We start from the raw sequence: 24,997 nt of genomic DNA on the forward strand, positions 1-24,997 counted from the left end.
TTCATAATAATCAAGTTATACCTTTAGGTCGGCCTAAATACTGCTACTCAGGCAATACTGTGCATCTGATGTTATGCTGATGCTCGGGCAATACAGTAAGCTCGGGTGACATTGTTTATTGGATGCTCAGATAACTCTGTGACAGTCAGGTGATACAGGAGCAGTTTGATTTGAACTAGTTAGCTTGGTTCAAGCTGAGAACTCGGCTAACACTGTGAACTTGGTTCACACTAGGAACTTGGTTTCCACTGACAACTCAGGTAACTCGGTTTATACTATGAGCTCGGTTAACACAGTATAACCTTCATCTGCTCGGGCTACACTGAAATCTGCTCTCTGATGAAAGCTCGGTTGTAGTATTAACCGACCTTCCTATATAGCTTAAGTGGTTTGTCACTAATTGACAATATGTCTTGCCATAGGATCAACAATCTCCCCCTTGGGCATTATCTTGAGTAGTTTTGTTTGTTGATTTCCTCAAATCACTACAAATGTAGTAGTATTGCCTTCTTGGTATATATTTTTCCAATGCATCAATCTCCTCTCATATATGTTAAGAATGACACATGGAGAGACATGTCTCCTCATGAGACATGTCTATCCATTAAAATTATTAAAATAACAAAATGTATAATATCTCATATATTAAATAAATATAATTAATACACATACATACACACATATATATCTCACACACACACACACACACACACACATATATATATATATATTTATACTCTAGTCTCATAGCTTTAACCGACAGAAGCTACCAAACATCAACACTTTCTCTTAGCTAGGGAGGATAAACAAGAATATGAACAACGTATTACCTCAATGTAAAAAATTGGTTTCTGGAATGTCAACACATTTGACTTCCTTCTTTATTGAATGCCAACTCATTTAGAAAATGTCAACTCATTTGACATTTGAAAGTCAATTCATTTGACATTTATGAATGTCAACTCATTTGACATTCACTAGCTGCTTAAATGTTCATAAGGCATATGCACTGGCATTCTCATAATGCTTACCATATAAACATCCACCATGCAAAGTATAATCTATCATGATCTGCATAGACATCGTAAGATATCCATCATAATAGATTAAGTTATTGAAAGATCATCACCTTTCAATAACTTTTACAAATACAAGTGATGATCATTTGGAAGTCGTCACTTTCTTATGATGTACACATGGAGCAGGCCCATTAAAACTATGTAGTCACACACATGATACCAAAAGTTTACATAAAATCAAAACTCCCTTTGATTATGATATGATCATGGTTTTCAAAGATCAATTGAAATATATTCTCTATTTGTTCCTTCAGACAGATGTGCAAGACTCCCTCTAAACGTGAATCTTTTGAGCTCCTTAACCTTTGAAGAAGTGTCAGACTCCCTCTGAGTCTGAAATCAATCTTTCCATTCCTGAAATAACATTCTCAGCAAAGATCAAGGTAAATAGCTCTTATAGTAATAAAATAAGAAAAGAGATTTACTATAGAATACTTGAAAATTTTACTAAAAAGAGAATTATCTTATACATTAGTCAAAAGATAATGTTCTTCACATGACTTCCTTATTCATTACTAATTTTATTTCTTATTTCATTTTATTCAATGACAGTAGTACTCAATTATATTGTTTAATACATTCACATTATATTATAATATAAGAGAGCATTATACTTATGTTCATTGTCCAATAATATAAGAAAACTCTGAATATATGTTACCTTAATATACTTAAGTCATGTGGTGGGGTCTGATATAACTTCACCCCAGATGCTTTTATCACTTATTTTGAATGCCACTTACTTTGGTTCGGACTCTTCCTTGCTTGTCTTCATTTTAAACTTAACCTTTGGGCCCACCACTTATGTAGCACTATTCCCTTTAATTTTTAATATTTAAAAATGAATGACCTAACCATGCGTAGGCTCGGGCCCTGAAACAATTCTTGTCAATCACATATTTGTCAGGGAGGTATTTGTTGTTCGTTTCAAACAAATTGTTCCTCAAATCTTCCATTCCTTTTTCAATGATGATTACCTCCAACTTAGATATTAGTCGTTTTACTTTGTATTCTGTTTTCATGGAGTTCAATTTTACTCGTATTTAATACCTAGGTTTCTCTTTGCATACACATCACACTTCCTTTTAAAAGGAATCCATGCTTGAGAGCTTGCACAATAATCTAGAGCCATACAATGGCAATTACGCTAAATATTAATGATTTTTTCACAACACTTGACTCCACATATTTCACCCAACATATTTGTGAGTTCTCAGCTCGCTTGGTCAACTCACCATATGCATGTCAAGCACATGGACCATAGGAAGATTCCTCATTGTGCGTGCACAGTGGAGTTTGCAATTGCTAGAACATTCAAGGGAGACCCACGATCCTTAGTGATCACCTTGCTCAACATTCACACTTAGTTCTTTGTATTTATCTCCAACGCGAGAGTCTTACCATAGTCAGCCAACATGGTTGCAACTTGATCAGAGATCTGCCCCCTCAATAAGAATAAATTATGAAGGTGAAGTTCTAGTCAACTTTTGAATCTCAAGGCTCTATGTGATTTGAACTTGTCACATCATTTTCTATCCAGTCAAAGGATTGGTATGCCTAACTTTCCGCTTGCATATCGGGTCTCTACCGGTCATGCCAATAATTTATTTTTCCATGATCACTAAATTTATTCTCTGACTGCAATATTTCTTTGGTCTATGCCTTGCAACACATATTTAATATTTTATATCTGTTCACTTATACATTTGTAGTTAGGCTCTAATACCATGTTGATTTTCTCAGATTGCTGCAAATGTAGTAGTATTGCCTTCTTGGTATATATTTTTCAAATGCATTAATCTCCTCTCATATATGTTAAGAATGAGACATGGAGAGACATGTCTATCCATTAAAATTAGTAAAATAACAAAATTTATAATATCTCATATATTAAATATATATAATTAATACACACACACACACATATATATGTATATTTATACTATAGTCTGATAGGTTTAACCGACTGAAGCTACCAAACATCAACACTGTTAGCAATCAAAAAATGTCTTGATCAAAAATTTCTGTCAAATTCCCCCTTTGTATGTGCTTGGTACTGTAACTCGGTTTGAATTGAAAACTGTAGCTTGGTTACAACTTATCTGAATTTGGATTTTTCAGAATTATTTTTGTTTGCATGTACATCTGATCATATATGTTTCCTCTATACATTTCTCCTTTATACATATTTTATTTTTCCCCCTTGTTTACATGTAATATTTTCCCCCTTGTTTTTGTTACAAATGCCAAAACATATAGTTACAAGGTAATACCAAAATGTGTGAGGAAATCATTATGTACTTTCAAAATTAAAGAAATAGTGTTATCCCAATTTTCTTGTAGTACCTTCAAGATGTGCAGTTCAATCTGAATTTCAGTTGATAGCTACATCATGAGATCTGCCATTGAGAAGTTGGTGTCATGCACTAATGTCTTTGCATGTACAATATGTTTTTGCATCACATCCGCGTGAGGAAGTATTATACTTTGAATATTTGATATTGTTGCCCTTATTTTGGCTTCCTCCCTCAACAATTCTGCCTGCAAATCTATCAAAAATCTGACCTTTACAAAATGATTTGAGCTGGAACTTGGGTCAAGTGCTAACTGACTAGCATTGGTCTTCAAGTCTTCATCAATCTTGATCAATTTATCCTTTCATTTCCTTAGTGAAAATTGAAGTATCACATAACTTTGTAAATAAGGAAACAACATTATTTACAACTTCTTCAAGAGTTCCAATGAGAGTGGACAATTCCACTTGATCAATAGCAATTTTTTTTGCTACATTCTCCAAAACTTTGCTTTCAAATTTTCTTTTTGCCCTCTGCAGAAGTTTTTCCTATACATCTATGTCCTTATTGAAAAATGTACAATATCAACTAATTGCTCAATTATAGGGGCCTTAGTATTTACCTCTATTTGCATAACTTCCAAGAATATGTCCTTGATGTCTTCAAGAACCTTTCCTTTGTCTCTTTTCTGCTCTCAACTTTATTTGCCATATTCTCCGACTCCATAGATCACTCAGGATCTCCATCTGATCAGCAAGGAGATTGGATTGATCCCAGTTTGGAATCACAATCTCAGTATCAAGTTCAATCTCATCAGAGATCTTTTCCTTTTCCTCTCCCTTTGCACTAGGAGAAACTATGATTGCTTTATCTTTAGCTTCATCCTCCATTTCTCCACTTGATTGACTCTTGGATTCTTTTATATTTTCTTTGTCAACCTTGTCTTCATGCTTTGGTTTTTGCTCGGTTAAAGCTGCCCTAGAGTTAGACAGAGTCTGCAACTCAGTTCCTACTTGGGTGGATGGAAGACTATGTTTCTCCTTCTCCTTCATTTCTGTATTTGATGGAATGATGGCTTGGCTTGGTGTAGAAGGTATAGTGGCGATCACTGAAGCTGCCATCATTTCTATATCAGACTCTTCTATAGTTTGTATCTCTTGCTCTTTATCTTTCTTTATTTTACCTTCTTCCTCAAAAATAGTTTTCCACAACTTTGTTGTGGACTATACAACATCTTCAATATTATTAGTCAAAATTTGAAATGCCTTGAACCTAGGAGTCTGCCTGATCTCATGCTTTTTCATGGCCTCCTTTATTTCTTCATTTGATAAGTTAGGCATGATGTTTTTCAATGTTTTCTCTCTGATGCCCCTCTCTATTTATATAACATTTGTCCATCTTTGTGTAATTTCCTTTAATAGGATATCAAGGGCTTGGCCTTTTAGCTCATTAGGGTCATATTTCCATTTGGTCATTTTCTCTACCAGAGCATCCTCTATCTGTCGTTGTTCCTGTTTTCCCTGGATTCATACTTGATGTATATGAATCCTTCCATACCACTTCCTTCTCTTAATATTTTCACTTGCTGCTCAACGGTTAGTGGGGGCTTCTTTAGTTTGATGATAGGAGTGTTATCTTCTTCATCATCATCGTCATCATCCTGAAATTTCAATTTCCTTTTGGATTTTCTTGCAGTTGTGATCACAGGGGTAGTTGCCTTCTTGGGTGTAGTCTTCTTAGGTGCTCTTATGATCACTTTGTTACAAGCTAGAGTTGCCATTGCACCAAAAGATAGACCTGTTAATGCTTGATACAACCACTAGACCTATAGAACACAAGAGGTGGTTAAGCCATGTCACGAATCCCGAAGGGGAAGGCTGGCGGTTAGTCCAACAATCCCTCTTAACGTTACTCGAGGAGATTCCAACCTATGACCAAGCATTGATACCACTTGTTACAAGCTAGAGTTTTCATTGCACCAAAAGATTGACTTGTTAATGCCTGATACAACCACTAGACTTATAGAACACAAAAGGTGGTTAAGCCATGCCACGAATCCCGAAGGGGAAGGCTGGCAGTTAGTCCAACACACTTTCCCTTTCTTCTTTGGAGGTTCTTGTTCCTCTTCTTCCCTCTTCCTATTCTTCCTCTTCTTTTTCCTCTTCTTCATCCTCATCTTCACCTTTTCCCTCAGTGAGCATGAGAGGGTTATCTTTCTTTTCCAATTTCTTCTTCAGGGTTTTCATCCTCTTCTTCCCTCTTTTCAAAACTTGAGGAATCTCTATTTGTAGAGATATCCTGGTCTTGGCTTCATCATAAGTACCAAAATATGTTGCCTTGGGGTCAACAGGCTCATACAGAAGAGCCTCGTTGATATATCTTGTATCATCTATGTTCACCTCATATCTTAAGGGTTTTACCCATGTAGTCCTAGGTACAACTGCCTAAATGTGAGTATTATCACAATCAACTAAGAAACAAATATCTTGAGCATATTGCTCAACCAATTGCTGAGGTATCCTATACCTATTCTGCATCTTCTCCTTGAAATTCTCAAAGTATGCATCCATGATACCATAAAAATTTTCTCCTAACTCTTTTATGAATTCATTAATTTGATAGATTATTGGTCTATTCTTACTCCGTATCACACTGCCTTTGGATGGAAAGAACTTTTGAACGTAGAAAAATAAACACACAAGGAGATATCCAAACTTACACACATTCTTCTTCGATGCCCGAATGCTCTCCATGTTTTTGCCTAGTTGGCTCAGCTGCAAGTCGGCAAGGTCTAAGGATAGATTGTCCTTCACCACCTTGTAAGCCAACTACTTCACAGGGAACACTATTTGGCCTGCTGGAGCTGTAGATCTTGTGTGCAATGACATGAATCCCGAATTTTATTTCCATGTCAGTGACATTGTTGAGCTTCATTCCTTTGCTATCCCTTTCTGCTGGGGTCTTCTTGGCCAGTCCACTACGAGCTAAGGTTTTAGTTGTTCTAGGTCTATCCAACATAGGGTAACCCGTAACTCGGTGAACCATCTTCTTGGTGATCTTTACAGGTTGCTGTAACCAAAAAGACATGTCGTGTACCCTACTCAAAACATATTTGATCCACTTTAGTTTGAAATCCTTCGGCATGTACAGGGCATGTGTCAACCCTTGACTTCCGGATGTTTATAATCAGGCTTCAAAACTTCATTCTCACATAGGGCATTACAAGCTTCATTCATCTCAAAAGAACCTAATTCCTGAATAGTGTAGTGATAAAATGACTTGATATCATTTATCAACAGTACCTTTGGTGGTATACTTGAGTGCGCTCCCATTGGATCCTTTTGCTCGGCAATTGTAGGATGTAGTTTGAATTTGAGTGCCTTGTAGATTGCATTCTTTACCATCTCTAAACCCTTCTTCACCTTCAAACTGGAGTTGGATGCCATACTGCTTGATGAAAGATGAATTCACAACAGTAGATAACCTTTCTTGCAACTTTGCTTCAACACCAATTCACTCTTTAATCACTTGGGAGCTTGAAATCACTCTGAAATTTGAATGCAAGGTAAGAAATAAAACCCTCGATTTCGCCTTTTATGAAAAATTTCAAAATTTTAGGGCCTCTTAAATGCATCGTACAGTGGTAGGTAAGAAAATTCGACAAAGTCATTGAATCGCAAGCTCGACATGAATTGATCATTGCACAACTCGGTTAAAACTGAGTTCTAAATTGTCTTTTCTTAGAGATAATAAGCAGCTCGGTTACAACTAAGTTGTAACTCGGCTAAAACATAATTCCTTTACTTAACCTTTTGCATCTTACTATGCAAATTTTTTAATGTTCTTTTTGCACATCTGGAACTGGTGTAAGATCTTCTTGACTTCTTAGTTCCACTCATCTCCTTGACTGCCTAGTTGGATGTAGATGCTTCAGCCAACTCGTTGGATTGGATGATAATAGCTTCATTGTCTTGCCTTGTGCTATCCTCTAATTTCCTTACCCATTTCTGCTTCCTCTAAGTTTTGATTTCTTCACCATTATTTGTTGTATCTCTATTCATACAGTTTCTTGCCAAGTGACCTATCTTTTTGCATACATAACATCTCACATTGGTATTTCTTTTTCTGAAGTGAGTCTCTACACAATTTACTCCAATGTGTCCATATTTTCCACAATGATGACATCTCCCCATATATTGTAGTCCCAACCAATAAATTCTCTTTGTCTGGTTTTATTGTGCTGAATGTTTGACCTGCACTCTGAAGATTTGTGACCTTGTTTGTAACATGTAAAACAATTCCCTTAAAACTTTGTTTTGGTTCTACATTCATTTTCCTTGTGACCATACTTGCTGCAATTGTAACAATGACCTTTGAACTTGGGTTGCATAGCATTGCTCCAACAAACATTTGATGTATGACCTACCTTTCCACAAGTGTTGCATGTAGGCCTTTTGTTCTTCTATGCACCTTGTTGTGATTACTTTCCTTGATTAGTATACCCTAAGATAGCAGTGCCTTTGGGTCTATTCAAGGTTTTCTCATATAGTTGATTCACACTTTCTTGTGATCTCAATCTTCTTTCATTTAGTTCCTTTTCAGCCCTTAGTTCATTCTAGAGTTTTTCATATTTTTCTCTTAGATTGGTGTCCTTGATTTGCATCATCTAGCTGATCTGCCATGTCTCCTTGATGTTGAGATAGTTGTTGAACTTCATTGGTCTTTTCTTCTAATTTTGTAGCAAGTAGTCTTCTGTCTTCATCTGCCATTTCTTTGTCATTTATTGCTTTGTTCTTTTGTTCCATGACTTTACATAGCTCGATAGAGTGACTTTCTTGTTCTCTTTTCAATTTTCTTACTTGTTGTAGAGTGAGATTTCTCACTAGTAAATCTTCTATGGCTACATCTACTTCTTCTAAACTTCTTTCTTTGCAAAAATCTATTCTTTTTTATATGTAGAGATTGTCATTCATATGTATAGCCAAATCCTTTCTTCTTTTCAGAGATTGAGTGAGTTGTTCATTGAATTTCTTAACTTGCTCCATAGCTATGTGTTGATCCAATTTTTCATTGTGAATAGCTTTCTCTAACTTGTACACTTCCATTTCCTTAGATCTTTACTCTCTGGTTGTTAAGCCTCTGATAGGAGAACCTTGCTCTGATACCAATTGTTGGAAATGTAATGACAAGCAAGTGACTGAGGGTTGGGGGGGGGTGGTGAATCAGGAAGCAATTGAACTTTTTCCACTTAGATTACTTCTTCTTTACTTCTTTAGATTATCTAATCTACTTTCATTCATGAACACAAAGTAATAAAGAAATCAACACCATAACACTTTGACACAAGATTTGGTAACCCAAAAACCCTCCAAGGAGAAGGTAAAATTGGGGTGGGGATGACACCCTTAATGCTTCAGTACTATAGTAATAAAGTTGGCTTGTTAGGGCTTACAATTGATCACTTCTGATGATTTACTCTATTAGGAGTATGAAGGATTGTTAGGTCCACCTTGTAAAAGGATTTTACAAACAATGAAGTATGTACTCTATTAAGAGATTCAACAAAGCACTGTTAGGTCCACCTGGTTAGAGGATTTGATTGGCACCTGTTAGGATAAATCAGTAAGATGATCTTTGCTTTGCAACTTGATTTTCTGAAATAGATCCTTTGAATAATATGATCACTTGGCTGTGATGGATGAGTCCTTGCTCTGCTCTTTATACTGCCTTGTAGCCTGCTTACTTAATCTGCTCCATATTTGCTCCTTGTCTTCATATATATCTCATATTACACATCTCATTTATTTTCCATACACTTAGACAAATGAATTTGTCTTCCTTATATACCCTTCAATCAATAACTTCATACCAAGTCGGCTCACACAAGAGATATCTTCATAATAATCAAGTTATACCTTTAGGTCAGCCCAAATACTATTGCTCGGGCAATATTGTGCATTTGATGTTCTGTTGATGCTCGGGCAATATAGCAAGCTTGGGTGACACTGTTTATTGGATGCTCGGATAACTTTGTGATACTTAGGTGATACAGGAGCAGTCTGATGTGAACTAGTTAGCTTGGTTCAAGCTGAGAACTCGGCTAACATTGTGAACTTGGTTTCCATTGACAACTTGGATAACTCGATTTATACTATGAGCTCAATTAACATAGTAAAAGCTTCATCTGCTCAGGCTACACTGGAATTTGCTTTCTGATGGAAAGGTCGGTTGTAGTATTAACCAACCTTCCTGTATAGCTTTAGTGGTTTGTCACTAATTGACAATATGTCTTGCCATAGGATCAACAGTCCAACCTTTCTAGTTTAGCGAGTTGCAGGTTGATTCGTGGAGATTCCTCATCTTGAGACACACACCTTATGACATGGTTACCCTTCCAGTACAGGGGCATAGTGATAGCAACGTCATCTTTTGTATTGCTGGTCTTGTTTATGACAATGATATGTGGTGGATTTATGAGTCAATCCTCATGCATTTTTCACAATTTTGGTTGGGCGGTATGTTTGTTTAGTTGGCTGACCTAGGATGATAGGTTGTTAGACATCCATTACTTTTGCCAAGATCGTATTCATAGGATGGTTTGGGATGTAGGTGTTGACTCAATGTATGTGTGGTAGTCTGAGGATTTGGTTCCAGTGCTACACAATTTGAGATTTGATGCAATTATGATTACAATCGTGTAGCCTACAGATGCAACAATACTTCACAAATTGACAAGGGATTTAGGGATTTGGTTGATGGATGAGTTGCATTTGGACACCTTGCTTTGCATTGTGGTAGGATGTGTTTTCAAATTGGGCTATAGGGCTACCAGAAGATTTATATGGGGATCCTGGTACTAATTGCTTGAGGACAAACAATCTCAAGGAGGGAGGACTGCAATGCCCCTTTTTGGAGACATTTTATATTAAGATTGTTTACATATCGGGTGCTCCTTAAGAGCAACAATTACAATTTATTCAAGCTCCTTATGAGAAATCACACTAGAAACAACAATTGGAAGACCAAGAGTCACAACTTAGAATCCACTTTTTACAATGAGACAAATACAACCAATAGAAGACCAAGAGTCACAACTTAGAATTCCACAAAGATGTCTGTCTTGGGATTTGAACCAGGGTGTCCACAATGAGAATTCATTGCTTCAACCAACTAAGCTAAACCCCTTGGACCTTTTTGGGGACATTAGAAAATTACTAGCCCAACTTATAAAAATATTTTAAAACGAATTTAGATTTAAATAAAAAATATTAAAAAAGTCTGTTTTAATTAAAAAGGATAAAATGTGACAAAGTGGAAATAAGATGAAAGACAAAATATGGGAATTTGGAGAGTCATTGTTGAGCATTAAAAGAGGAAGTCTCATTCATCTTGGGCATGCTTGGTTATTGGATCTCAGATCAGTTTCCTCTTGGAGAAACTTGGAAGCAGGCTGCTTTCATTTTTAGAATCAGCTATGAGGACGAAAACCCATTGTTTGTAGGAGACGTCATTTCAGGTGTCTCACTTGTGCTTACATTTTTAATCTTTCCAATCTGACTATATTTCTGTTTTTAAGATTGGACTTGACTGTTATTGTATTGCTGATGCATAGCAACATCAATAATATATTTTCTGAAGAATTCATATGGGCTTGCTGGTTATGATGTTTTATTGCTGAAAATCATAATACAATAGAGACATAAGAGGTTTTCTATATGATGCATTGTTGTTTAAATCTGAAAGTTTATTGCAAGAACTATCTAATATATTCTGAAAATTATTGTGAAAGACACTTTGGAAAAAATATTCATTAGGGATATTTTAGGGTTTCTCATAGAAGTTTGGTGTTGCAAAGAGTAGATAGAAAAATACAGAAACTAGGTTTTTGGTACTATTGCAATGCCTCTTACCTTCTCATTTTGACATTTATATTTTGTGGCATGATTCATATAGCCATACGTGTAAATTTAATTTAGGATTCTTTTTATCACCATTCTTTTCATATTGGCATTAGTATTCGATGCACTTTGTGAGACACTAATAATAATATTATTATATGTTTAGGATGATGTGATATTTAAGTTAATCATGACATGTATGTTTATTTAACTATTTTCTTGATTGTGATGTTGATCTCTTTCAAAGAAATTGTATGTGCTTTGGCTAAGATATATGTATATGCATTGTTACCCTTGATGTGTGTTGAGTGATGCAAATACAAGGTATTTACTTCACTTGGCTCCATAGGTCCATAGATACTTTGACCAATGGTTAGCATGAGATATCACATTGGTCAAATTTCACTTTACCTTACCTAACTATTCAATATGAGCATGAACCCCTAGAAAGTTATCCAACATTATACCTTGGGTACCATGATTGATATTACATCAAGAACCTTAATCCCCATGTGCTAAAAATACTTGTTAGCCTAATCTTTTCCTTGGTCCTTTAGACAGAGCATTACGACTATGCAGTAAATGTTTCAAAATCATTGAGATCACTCATATGTCAATTTGTTATTTACAGCAATGGATAGTTTAGACAATTTTTAATTCCAATATATTATTTTTGGTTGGAGATGGTCTAATTTTTTTGGCTACTTTAATTAGTTAATATCTTATTAATTGTTTAAAATTTTAGATTAGACTTTCCTTAAATCCACTTCTCCATATTTTTAGTAGCTTTTAAGCATTTCCTTTTAATGTCCCAAATATTGCGCATTTGTAACATATACTTAAGCGCTTTGAGCCGATAAATGCAGAGATGATAGTTGATGCTATGCTTATGTATTGTTCAACTGGTTTATTTCTGTATTCAAGTCTTTTAATTAACTTTGAACTGAGTAACATCATCAACTTTTATATTGATGTTTTCTATTCAATAAGTGGTAGCTTTGTATGCAACTTAACAATTTACTTCTAGGAATTTTTTTGTTCATTTCATTTTTCTTTTAGTCTTGTTTGCATTGAATATCTAGTATTTGTTTTAGATATTTGTAAGGTGTCGCTTGTGTGTTTAGTTTAGATTTTTTCATCCTTTGATAGCTAGAAATCTTTCTTGTCAGGAATGATTGTTAATAGTTTGGTAGATTTATCTAAAGCAAAAAGCATAAGTACGTAAATATTTCTTTTGTGGAAGATCCCTAGTAGAGAATATTGTAAAGTGTGCATATCTGTACATTTTGTCTATATTTTTCTAAGTGTCAGTTTAGCTTAGGTTTAGGTTTTAGATCACAAGGAGCTTCCCCTCTGATTTCAAAGAGAGATTTTAACTTACATCATTCCATTTTTCTGTTGTCTTGCAAAAGATAAATAAAAAATCCTAGCAAAACCATGTGTAATTTTTAGCTTATCTATCCTTTTTGCTGGAGCAAGCTGTTTTTCTATTAGTTTTTACAATTTTAGATCTTTCAGATTGATTTTTTAATTTTATGAGAGCTCTAGTTGCTCCAAAATGGACTTTACAAATGTAGCATCTCTTAGGGACAGCAAGAACTTTGAGGACATTGACGTGTATTTCCATGCATACTTTTTGAATACTTCCTATATCTGTATATGGTGTTATGTGTAATATCTGTGAACGAAAAATTAGTTTGTTTCTATATGAAATTCATTCTAGTTTGAAGTTAGTGGCAACATGGATGTGCTACAAAAAGAAACATTATGGAAATTAGATTTCTTTAAAATAGTATAAATGTTTGAATTCACATTTCTATTGAGGAGTGAATATGGCTGTCAGTATGACTTACAATTATATATGTTTAATAGCATGCAAAATGATGCCTAATCATCATGAGATTTTCTAAATAAAAGATGGACTAAGAAATTTATCCCCAGTTGATTCTAAATTTAAAGATCATTGGTGATGATTACATGATAGTCTATTTGAATATTAATATGAATGCAGGTAACAAGTACAAACAGGGCATGCCGTGTCACTGTCAAAATTTATCAAGCAAAAGATTTGAAGAGAAGACTTTTAGCATACGATGTAAGCGATCTATTTTTCAAATTAAGACTGGAGGATATTACACACAAGTCAAGAGAGGTAATTAAATATATTAAAGAACTCTGTTTAGCTACTTCTATATTCTATTTCTTGATTTCCATAACATGTTATGATAAAGTAAGATTACCCAGATCCAGGTTCTGCAGCTTAAAGGATTAGATAACAAGGTCCAGATGACTTGTGAAACTGTATGCATGATTATATTTCAACAGATCACTGGCTATTTAAATGCATCTTGCATGTGGAAAAAACTCATGGAATGATCCACACTCAATTAAGCTTATCCTTGATTATGGTTTTTAACATAACTGACATTTGAATTAAAGTTTTGATTATGTATGAAGTTTGAACATCAGAGCAAATACATTTGGTGCTTCAATTATACAACTGGGCATCAACTTGGTTCATTTTTTTATTTAAAGAGAAACTTTCCATCTGTTGGCTATGCTTCATGTGCACATAATATAGGATGTAAAACCATAAGTGGATGTTGGCGGTCTTGCTGCCCTGAGCCTTTGTAGTTTCCGTTTAATCTGCAAAGCACTGTTTGCTAACTGACATCATTCGCACAAGAATTTTTAGAACCCATACACACAGATTGCTTGCAAAAGTGGATTAATGTTATATGCTGTATAACAAAATTGGAATTTTGATGGTCCAAGAAAATTGTAGTGAATTATTGCATTTATCGGAAGTGCTTTGCAAGGAATAAATTCCAAAAGATTCAGATTCTGACAAATTTATTTAACAAATGCGCTAAAAATTTAAATGTTTGTTTTTGGATATATAAACTTTGATTGTCATTCTAGTTTTCAGCTTTACAATTTTTTTAAAGCTGTTCCTTTAGTATGCATTAGGAAAAAAATTGAAGTTTTCTGAATGAAATAATTTATTGTGATTGCTGGATGGTATTCTTGTCTATTAAAATTGTGCCATTCAACTAGACAATTAATTAAATGGAAATTTAACTCATGTTAATGTAGCATGTTTGCAGATCAAGGGTGTGGTTGATCAAAATGGAGTATTGGTGGTGAATCAGAATTTTACTTTTGATGTTAAAGACTTTCAGGTATGAAAATGGTGGATGTGTTTATTTGGAGAGAGTAGCTCATCGACGTTCTTTCAAACTACCAGAGAGTTATTCAAAGCAAGACACTGTAAGAATCCTCTAACTACCCACGATTCTGTTTTCTTTGTCAGAGTGCCCAGCTTTTAGTACAAGTATATGGAAAGGGTATGTTTGGATTTGATGAGCTGATTGGAGCAAGCCAAAATATTCCTGTTAAACTCCTGATGGATATTAATAATGGTAAGAGCATCTACATTTATTTCATTCAGATATTGTTCAACTTTATATTCAATTTTTATGATTTATTCTTCAACATAGCATCTCAAACAGCTTATTATAATAAGTTTTTTCTTGTCAGGGTATAGTGAAGGGGACGGCAAGTGGTATGATCTTTTCATAAAAGATGGGAAAAAGAAGTTACCAGGGAAGGTAAATCCACATGGCTGTCATACCTGTTTATGATTCATAACCAGATATTTTTAGTTTTCCATATGATGTGGCTACTATATTTTCCTCATATATATAGTTTAGTGTTTTTTTCCTATTAAATATAATAAAAACACTGAGGAGCAGTTCGGTTACAAGATCTCACAGCTTATACCATGCCATATTCTAGCACCTATACCAAGATACAATACATATCATTGAGTTTGATGTGCAATTAGCCAATTACAGATATCTGAAACAAGCAGATGCAGAATATGGGAAATTATTAAGCAAAAAAGGAACAGAGCTATGGTATCTTGAACCAGGCAGTCCATGGCATGGGGCCATCTGCCCATCATATATATAAATTTGCAATTTTCCTTTATTTATAATTTATGTAACTCTGAATTGATCGACAATATATGTCACTCTGTTTGCATTTATTACAATTTGAAGCTTTCTACATTAAATTTTCTACTTTTTATTTGGACTGAGTAGCCTTCTTTCATGCTAGGTTCTGATGAACATTGTGGCAGGCATAGCTGAACCAGAACAACAAATATGTATATTTGTTGGAACCTGGAATGTTGGGAATGCTAGGCCGGTAAGATTTAATGGGATTCTTGTTATAAATATAAAAAATGTATTTTTGGCAGCAAGCTACATTGTTGGAAGTCTAGCATACCTATATATCAAAAAAGTCTATGTAAAAGGCGTTGAGAGAGTTCAAATTTCAAAATATTTAACAGTCATAAATATGACTAGATCACCAGAGTTACTATAAATATTTAAAAAACCAATTACAAAAATATCATAAATATTTATAAAAAATTCTCTTTATGCTTTTTTTAATAGTTAGTCTGGTGATTGAAGATTTATTATTATTTATTAATGTTAAATATTTTGGAATTTGATATTTCTCAACATTTTTCAAGATACAAGTATGCTAATTATGTTTCATTAATAGATTAATGTAAATTTAGTAATGACTGTCTCACTAAAATATGTGATGTTACAGCATCAAACTAGATTCTGCATCATTTCTGAAGAATAACACATCAAATTTATTAGAGTTTCAATTTTATCAAAAAACTATTTTAACATAAAACATTAAAACAAAATTCTATATTATCTACTAAAACTGACATATTAAACAGTTTAGGGTTTGAATTTCATGTAATAACTATTTTGACATGGGCTTTCAGGCTGTTATGTTAACAAAGCTGGCCTGTCTTTATCAGTCTAGATGAACTTTGATATCCTAACCTAAATTGTAGTTTGATTGCCATATTTATTTCTTCTTTTGTTCAGCTTCCTTATCATTAAGGTTTCTTGCTATGCCTTTTTTGTTTAAAGGGACAAATGCTTTTGGTGTGGATCTATGAACTGGTATGGTTACAAATGGGGGTCCTCATCCCTGCTGTTAGCATTCAACAACACCACCACAATGGGCTTTGAACCTTCATGGCAAGTAAAAAATAACGACAACTTACCATCACACTATGCTAACACTGTCAAGTATGTCTTAATCTAAATATGTTTAAATAAATTTTAAAATTTCCCATTACATTCCAATATCACATAACCATTCTCAAAAATAAATGTTCTCTCACATCATAAAACAAAAAAAGGAAAATAAATCATAAAGTGTGGCACACGATATAATTTCTGTCCCTATTTTGTTTTCACAAAAGTTTTTTCCCACCTTTTTGTTACACAAGCTTATATTCGCCTATCAACTGTATTTTTCCATAAAACTAGGCATATTTAATAGCTTTTTGCAGCATTATTGTGCTTTTGCCTTTCAATTTAAATTAATTTTTGTTCCCACAAGCTAGCCACTACACAAATCCCTCTTTCCTTTGGACATACTCTTATTTTGATTTACATTGGAACAAGAAGACACCAAAATTGCCTTAAAATAATTGGACAACTCCTACACGAGCTGCCGATATTCTAAAAGAGTTAAGACATTTGTGATTATTACATTTGCATTAAAAATTTGTAAAGCATAAAGTTATAAACCAATGGAACAACCTCACAAGATGACTAGACCTGGGAGTGGGTGAATAGTGATAACTAAAATAATAAACTATTAAAAACTACATCTCCAAGTACCTTGGTCTCCTATCTCTCAAAAATAGACATGGTTATACTGGTACTAGTGTCTCATAACAATACTAGTACTAGTCTCCTGGAAACCTTGTTTATTGTTTGGAATGGATTTAGCCTATAGATGTCCTCGTTGCCGTCATATTAGTGGTGTATTTTGCCACGAGAGGTTCTTTCATACAACATAAATCCATTCCAAACTGAAATATCCCGTATGAATATTTTCTCTAGATTTTTCCAACTATTTCACAAGAATTTAAACAAATAATTTTTACGCCATTGCAAATCTATTTTCTTTTTATCCAATAGAATGTACTAAAAATCATATGGCATTAGATTAAACGAGAAATTTGGAATTGAATATGTAGATAAATCATTATAACCTTGTGTTTCAAACAGATATAAAATACCTCAATTCCTTAAAGTTTGTTTTCAAATGAAGATTTCACAAATTTGCCTAGCTACTGAACTTTGTTGTGTAACCACCAAGAAAATGAATTGGGTTTATGTTCAATCCACCAAGAAATCCTGAAGGTTACCATCCTCAGATTTCAAAATTAAAGCTAGAAGCTCCCAAAATGTCTAAGAGAAAATAATAAACCAAGTATGTCCTAGATGAGCCTCTGAACGTTCTTTAATAACCCATCCCCATGGCTCTTTGTTTTCACTTTTCTCATCTCTTTGTATTCCTTTTCTTTGTCTCTATCATCCTCCTTTAAATTACAACGACTTCATTAATTTTCGTTAAGCTCAATTAAAGTCATTTTAATAGTTTATTAAATATATAAATTAAGTTGTCATTAAATTTGATATAATTTGACAACTTAATTGTTTAATTGAGTTATAATGTCTCAAAAGGGGACATTATAGTCCTCTCTTCCTTGAGATTTCTTTCTATCAAGTGAATCGCACCTACATGTTGTAACCAATCCCTGGATCCCATATCAACTTGAGCAATGTTGCTCTGTCAATCTACTACACTACTCTGATGTAAACATTACCATACCCGGAATTGTGAAGCCCTCATCAAAATCCCACTAAAATAATGTGCCAAACGTACCACTGCTAGTGTACCAAATAATCATCCTTCACAACTATCAAATATGAAGCGGTAGTAGTAGCTCAATGAGCTATCTGTTGGATGATGAGGGAGATCGTTGGATACCAATTTAACTTGCTGATTGATTTACTTTGTGATCATCATATAGCAATTAAAGTAGACAAAAAAGCATTCACAAAAACTTTGCACAAAATATAACATGGAAACCCAACTCAGGAAAAACCACTACCAAAAAGGCTGCTAGGATCTATTGTCCTAATCGAGCCTGAAATTTGAATCAGTTACACTCTTTAAGGGCTTCAACCCCTACTCATAGAGCTACAACTCTTTCACCCAAGAATCTACTCCTTTACTATAAGCATCAACTCCATAGCATTACAATCAAAATAAGTTATATTTCAGTTTATAGTTTGAAGCTGTAATGTCCCCTTTTTGGGACATTGGAAATATTAAAGGCATATTATGTATAATATTAAAATTGACTTGGAGAGCATGGACTCAAAATATAAAAAGTCAATTTTATATTATAAAGTGGGCATAAAGGACAAGGAGAGATACGACGAAAAGCCACAAGGAAAGTCGAAAAGTCACAGCTGTGAGGATAAAAAGAGAAGAGGCTCTTTCATTTGGGCATGCTTGGTTTTATTATTCAGATTTCAGTTTCTCTCTTGAAAGAGTAATCGAAAAGCTTAAGCTTTCAGCCAATGTGAGGATGCTGCCCCTTGTGCTGGCAGACAGTGGACGCAACCCCATTGTCCGTGGAGATGTCATTTTAGGTGTCTGGTATGCGCTTACAATTTCTTCTTTTAATGTTCCAATCTGACTGTAAATTTTGTGTTTAAGATTAGATTTCGAGTACTGGTTATTGTATTGTTGTTGTATAATGCAATAACATGTTTGAAGGAATTTAATTAGAGTTTACTGGTTTGATTCTGTTTGTATGTAATGTACTTTCATATGTTGGTATTTTGAATATTAATTTGGAAAGAACGGGTTATTATCTTGTGGAGAATCTTCTAATTTTATTTTTGTATCGTATTACATCTGTATATTTTTAAGTTCTAAATGTATGTTGGGTAAGAACAAGCAAATATTCGGTTTGGGGATATTTCAGTGGTATCAGAGCGGTGTATCCTTCTAGCCTGCAAGGTTTACATTTGATCACTCATGTGATAATTTCAATTTTGAGAGTATTGAAGTTTTATCTAATATTGAGAATTAGTAAGTAATTTTCACAGAAGAAATATCTATTTGCTTTCATTGTGCTTTAAGTTTTCAGTATATTTCTGGAAGAATATGAGGCTATTGAAACAAGGAAGACAAAGTTGAAAGTAGATTTGCCGACTGCTGAAGAGAGTAAATTTTTATAAAAGACGACCCTGATAAGAAGTAGTGAATGAACAATCTGGAGAAAATTCTAGCATTGAATCAAGTTTTGAAACTTGATTAAAGTCCAACTTTATTGATATCGTGGGCCGTAAATATTTGAGTGGTCTTCATAATGTTTTCGGGGATAAATTAATATTTTGGAAGCAGCTTGATGGTAAATGTTTTAAAAGGACTTGATTGAAGGAAATCATTGACCAAAAATATTTAATATTCTTAAATAACGTTGGTGGTAAAGAATATGGGAAATTTTTAAATTATGAAAATCTAAGTAGAATTTGACGAAGGAAATAGAAATCAAGAAAAATAAATATCTAGCGCAACAGACTCTGGTGTAGGGTCAGATAACTCAAGGTGGATATTATTTTAAGGAAAATATCATTTCCAGGAATTTATGCTGATGTTGAAAGACCCTTATCTGTAAAGATCTAAGTTCAAAAATATGGGGTCGCTCTAGCAGTGAAAAGAAGAGTCATGTTGCTCAAGGAAAACATATTTTTCTATCAAAGGAAGTCACAAAGATCGTTCATTCCATTTACACCATAGAAAATTCATACAAGAGCAGGAGCAATTTGGAGAGTCCAAATTTTGGCAAACACTTACGATAATAATATGTTCATATTGGTCAATGGTCGGCATCCTACTATAGAGTTGCGAAGGCAGGAGTGGGAAATTTAATCATCCCTCTGGAAAAAAAAACGACTCCAACTATAGAGGAAGCAACTAAGCCGTTATGCCACCTATTGAAGTCTCAGATGAATATAAAAATTTCTGTCAGTCACTGTGATTATTGCGGGCATTACCATGAATGACTGTCATGAAAAAGATCATTCAATACTCATCATTTTAAATTTTGGGATCTTTTAGTAACCAGTGAGTAAGTAACGTCATTCTTTGAAACGGTAAGAAATATTGTGACCAATTGGTGAATCATCGACAAGTTTTAAAAGGAGCCATGATTCATTTTTTATCTGCCACGTGGGGGTCCATAGGAGTGGGAAAGTAACAGATAAAGACACTTATCAATGGACTTTGGCTGAGGGTAACGAGCTCTATAGAATGACTTGTCTCAAGATAAGACACATCATCATGCATAGAAGATACATGGCAGTATTAACAAAATGACTAATTACAGATTGTCGTGTGGTTTGTTGCTGTTATAAGTTCGGTGATTTTTTGTTTGACAAAGAGTAATGCTAGGTATTGAGCAGGAGAAACTTGCATCTTGACTGAGTCTTCCCATCTTCTTTGTAGATGTTATCTAAAAACCACAATTGGTAAAGGCTTTTCAGTGGTTCTTATAGTTTTCGAATATAATTTGGTGTACATTGTGTTTTTTGTGTGAAGTTGGGCATCAAATATATCAATGTGGTTGGAGGACATTAATATTATAGCATTTGCCATCAAATAAATTAAATCACGGATTACGATACTTGTTTGAATATTAAGAATTGGCATAGTAGTTGCTTATATACTGGTCCATATATTTAATCACCCCCTGGATATATCAGAGACAGTATAATTCATCAATATTTTCTCTAGAAAGGTGAAGGTAGAGATAATGACATGATATGTATTAGTGGATTAAAATTTGGAAGTCATTTCTAATTCTAGTGGTGATATCTATCCATTTCCTTGGAGGAAGCTTTTCAAAAAATAACACATGGATGACAATACATGCCATTTTTAATATATGAGACTTCTAAATTATGTTGTGATTATAAATGTCCTTAGACAGGAGTGTGACAACACCTGAAATGTTGACTATGTTCCTGGTTGGTGAAGACAACTACAAAAACAAATATATTATGCTCTTGTAGTTATTGTATGCATCTGGAGAGCAAACATATTAATTTGCATACATTTATCACATACCTGTGCATGAGCTATGTTGTTTCAGGTGGCATTGGTTTTATCATCAATGCATTCAGTGTTAAGTACCAAGGGGGGCAAAAACTACTGATACTGATTGCGGATTGGTAAAGACTTGGAAATCAACAAAAATGTTTTAGATAGCTGTTGAAGAGCTGAATATTGCTCAATGAGATATTTATTTTTTGGAATCTGCAATTTGTGAGAGTTGAGCTTGAAGATATCAATGTTAAGCGACAATAGTTTATATATGCAATGTGATCCTTGTTGCCTTCAAATAGCTAAACAACTTGGTGTCGGTCACAAATTTCCACATTCATGTGTACATTACCCATCTGAAGGTGGGATAGATTCTTATACTGTAAAATATTCAACATTGAATAGTCGGGGTGGCAATAGTGCAAAAGATAATGTGGAGATTGACTATTTGTATGAACTTCCTAAGGCCTAGATAGTTCCACACTATAATAAATACTATCCACAGGTATCTTTTGACAATAGTTGTGGTCTTGCTGTGAAGAATTCAGGTATTTGATTATTGGTGTTTGAACTACAGCTTTCTATTAGAAGTGCTTGATACGGGTGGGGAAACACTTCAAAGGAACGCGATTGAGATATTACCCATTTTAGGCAGCATGCTGAATCATCAACATAATGAAGGTGCAGATGGAATACTCGAGAATCATGATGCTGTTGTAGTGGCAACCTCTTCTATTATCTCTGCACGACCTAAAACAAGAGCAATCAATAGGCAACCCTTCATGAGTTATAGCAATCTTCAAGAAAGAGTTGAATATTCTGGACCATGGGTGACCCAATCAATAGATATAAAAATAGAAATACTCAACATTTACAAAGTGTATCAAAAACTTCCTACTCGAGTTCAGAATAACTTACCATTCAATGATTACTTGGAGCTTCATCTAGAGCAGCAAAATAAGACAAATATGGCAAAAAGAAAGTACTTTGAATTTGTTTAGGATATCCTTGAAAAAGACAATTGCAAAAATTTGTATGAAGAATTTCCAGTAGGCCATAATCATTTAATAGAGGATCTTGAAAAAGAAGAATAGTCAACCACCATTGATTTGCAGCCTTCTCGTGATCATGCAAAAGTTGTTACACAGGGTGCAAGTTTCTTCATTGGTGAATTGGAGGTTAGCTTTGACAAGCACATTGATGAGATAGGTTGCACACGAGGTAATGGTAGGTTGGGATCCTTGTATGATGAGCCCTTATATGCAAATGATAACATGGAAACACTTTGGCCTTTGCATACAAATCAAGAGAACAAGGGAAAGAATACCTATGATTTTGAGAGAGGTGATGAACCATAAATTTTCAATATCCATGACATGAAATTGGAGGAACAAATTGAGACGACACTGCAAGACGATGAACCATGTCAACATGACAACAATGAAATGCATATCTTAAAGAACCAACTGAAGGTTAATGAAGACATGGTTGTGGCCTCATTGGTACGTTATGACAACACACAAAAAGGTTGAAGATCTCTACAGGAAGGCTCAAAAGAGAGTGGAAGGGGATTGACTTGTTTTTGATTTACAGGTGATCAAAACAGCTCTTGAGACTATGAAATCAGATTACTTATGTTTTTTTTTCGACAAGGATTATACTCTTAAGGTTGTTGGATCCTATATCGACCAATTGAATAAAGAAAGGAATGAGATTAAGGAGCACAAGGAGCTTAAGTATGTTTGTGAGGCATTAGTTGATACACAGTTTTCCCTTTAAGAAGTGGAAAATCAGATTTGGAGCACAAACCATTTTAGGGAACATGAGGATACAGAGAGATAGGAATTTTTCCTAGAGGCAATTGATGAACTTGATAGCATTTAGTAGACCTATGATTTGAATAGTTGTCCCGAGCGACCAAGTTCCAAAAATTCAGATCACATTTAGGTTATGGACAACCTGTTGTTTGAGGTAAATGCTGTTTGGATTTTCGATAACCCACTTTTTGAGGTAGAGGAGAGAGTTCCTCTTGATTTCCAAGAAGAGGACGACGTTGACTTCAAAGATTCGGATCAAGCTATAGTTTTTAACATGAACCTTAGTCGCAGGATTGGTGTGGTGAAGTGACTATTGCGGCCCCTCTTTTGTACAACCTTTACATGGTTCCGAATTCTAACTTATATATAGGTCGGATGGATTTCTTATTTCAGCAGTTAAACAGGTCCTAGTGGAGGATTGAGGAGAGTTATGTGTTGATCATAGGGAATGCTTTTTTAGCTTCATTCTTTCTCATGACCCCTATGTTTTTAGGGACTTTTTAGAGTGATGATGGCAGTACTATCTTATAAGACCATGGTCCTTCATAAGTTCAAATATGCAATCTGGCAATAAAGCTGTTGGAAATTGGGTTTGAATTATTAATGTTATAATGATAACATATTTGTATAACTTTTTTATATTTACATATATATCATAGAAATGACAATTGGACTCATTGTGTCCTCAGCACGGCTGACCCGACCCGAGATTCAACAAAAACTAGGTTTCTAGGGATTCTCGCCTAGGGAGGTTTCTAGAGAGTCCTAGGTCCTTGGGATGTATATGTGCATACTTACATTCGATCATATAACATTACAAATGTAGTTTTTTATATTTATACACATACATTTTTATTTTCCTTGTGTGTGTGTATAATCATGAAGTTATCATTGTAAGATTGATAAAAATAATTGAATTTGTTAGATTATATGACCTCTGGATAAATTTAATTTGAGAGTTCTCTTCAATTAATCACATGGATTAAACAAGAGAAGGATCACCTTATCCACACTGAGAAGATGACTGACAACATACAACCACAACTCAACCTTACAACTCTAGGTTAACCAAACAACCCAAGGGTTTCTTATCTCCAAGTTCTAGGCAAGATGGCAACTTTGACCTTTTCTTGTGTTTCTGTCCCCCTCCCTGACTATACTCTCTCTCCCTTTTACGAGGGTGGTCCAACATCTTGCATCCACTTAGGCAGCCAAAGGTAGTTGGATGTAATCTTCCTACCATACTAGGTATTAATATATTAAAATATTACTTGCTAGCATTTTCATCATAATTCTATTAATCCAGCAATAGATGTATATACTGCAAACATATTTCAAATAGAAAAATTACATCTCTAATTATGCAATTTTAACAGTTATATAAATAGTTCATGAAGGGTTGTAACAATGACGACGAGAGTACTATCATTATCTTAAAGGCATTTATAAACATTTTCAGATGATAAGCTTTGATTGATGTAAAGCTACACAGTTCATTCATTGATATGTTCACAACTTATTCTATTCTTCTTGTGTTAAGGAAATCCATGTTCTATCATTAATTCAAAGGAATTATTACTAAGAAAATGCATAGGAAAAAGGAATTTTCTTTTTGTCTGAGGTAAATAACTGAGTGGGTTCATTGAACATTATACAGGGTCTCCAATTTTGAAACCTAAGTCATGTCATTCCTGCACTTTGAGACAAGCTTACCCATTTCTGTCTATAGGATCCCCTTTGAGACATATATTCTTGGTGAAATGTAAAAAATTACATTGTCTTTACTTGACTCTTTGCAGCCAGAAGACTTGTCTGCTTGGATTCCAATATCTGGTGCTTATCAAATAATGGCTATTGGCACACAGGTAAGTTTTCCTTGTTACTGAACTTTA

At 34.4% G+C, this 24,997-nt stretch overlaps 1 protein-coding gene across 4 annotated transcripts in view; it reads left to right on the forward strand.

The window, feature by feature from the left end:
* Positions 1-24,997, forward strand: part of LOC149542709 (uncharacterized) — a 204,088-nt gene that overhangs the window by 59,786 nt on the left and 119,305 nt on the right. For all 4 annotated transcript variants that reach the window (XR_016355500.1, XR_016355501.1, XM_089797587.1 and 1 more), the window contains 6 exons: positions 13,283-13,423; positions 14,379-14,453; positions 14,585-14,693; positions 14,812-14,882; positions 15,394-15,483; positions 24,905-24,970. Coding sequence is in view for 2 of the 4 variants with exons in the window: in XM_089797587.1 (XP_089653713.1) it covers positions 13,283-13,423; positions 14,379-14,453; positions 14,585-14,693; positions 14,812-14,882; positions 15,394-15,483; positions 24,905-24,970 (552 nt within the window). In the remaining 2 variants the exon portion in view is untranslated. The remainder of the gene's footprint in view (positions 1-13,282; positions 13,424-14,378; positions 14,454-14,584; positions 14,694-14,811; positions 14,883-15,393; positions 15,484-24,904; positions 24,971-24,997) is intronic.

This window comes from Cupressus sempervirens, chromosome 8 (assembly GCF_028749045.1).
Source record: "Cupressus sempervirens isolate cs-2001-9-10 chromosome 8, ASM2874904v1, whole genome shotgun sequence".
NCBI classification, from domain to species: domain Eukaryota; kingdom Viridiplantae; phylum Streptophyta; class Pinopsida; order Cupressales; family Cupressaceae; genus Cupressus; species Cupressus sempervirens.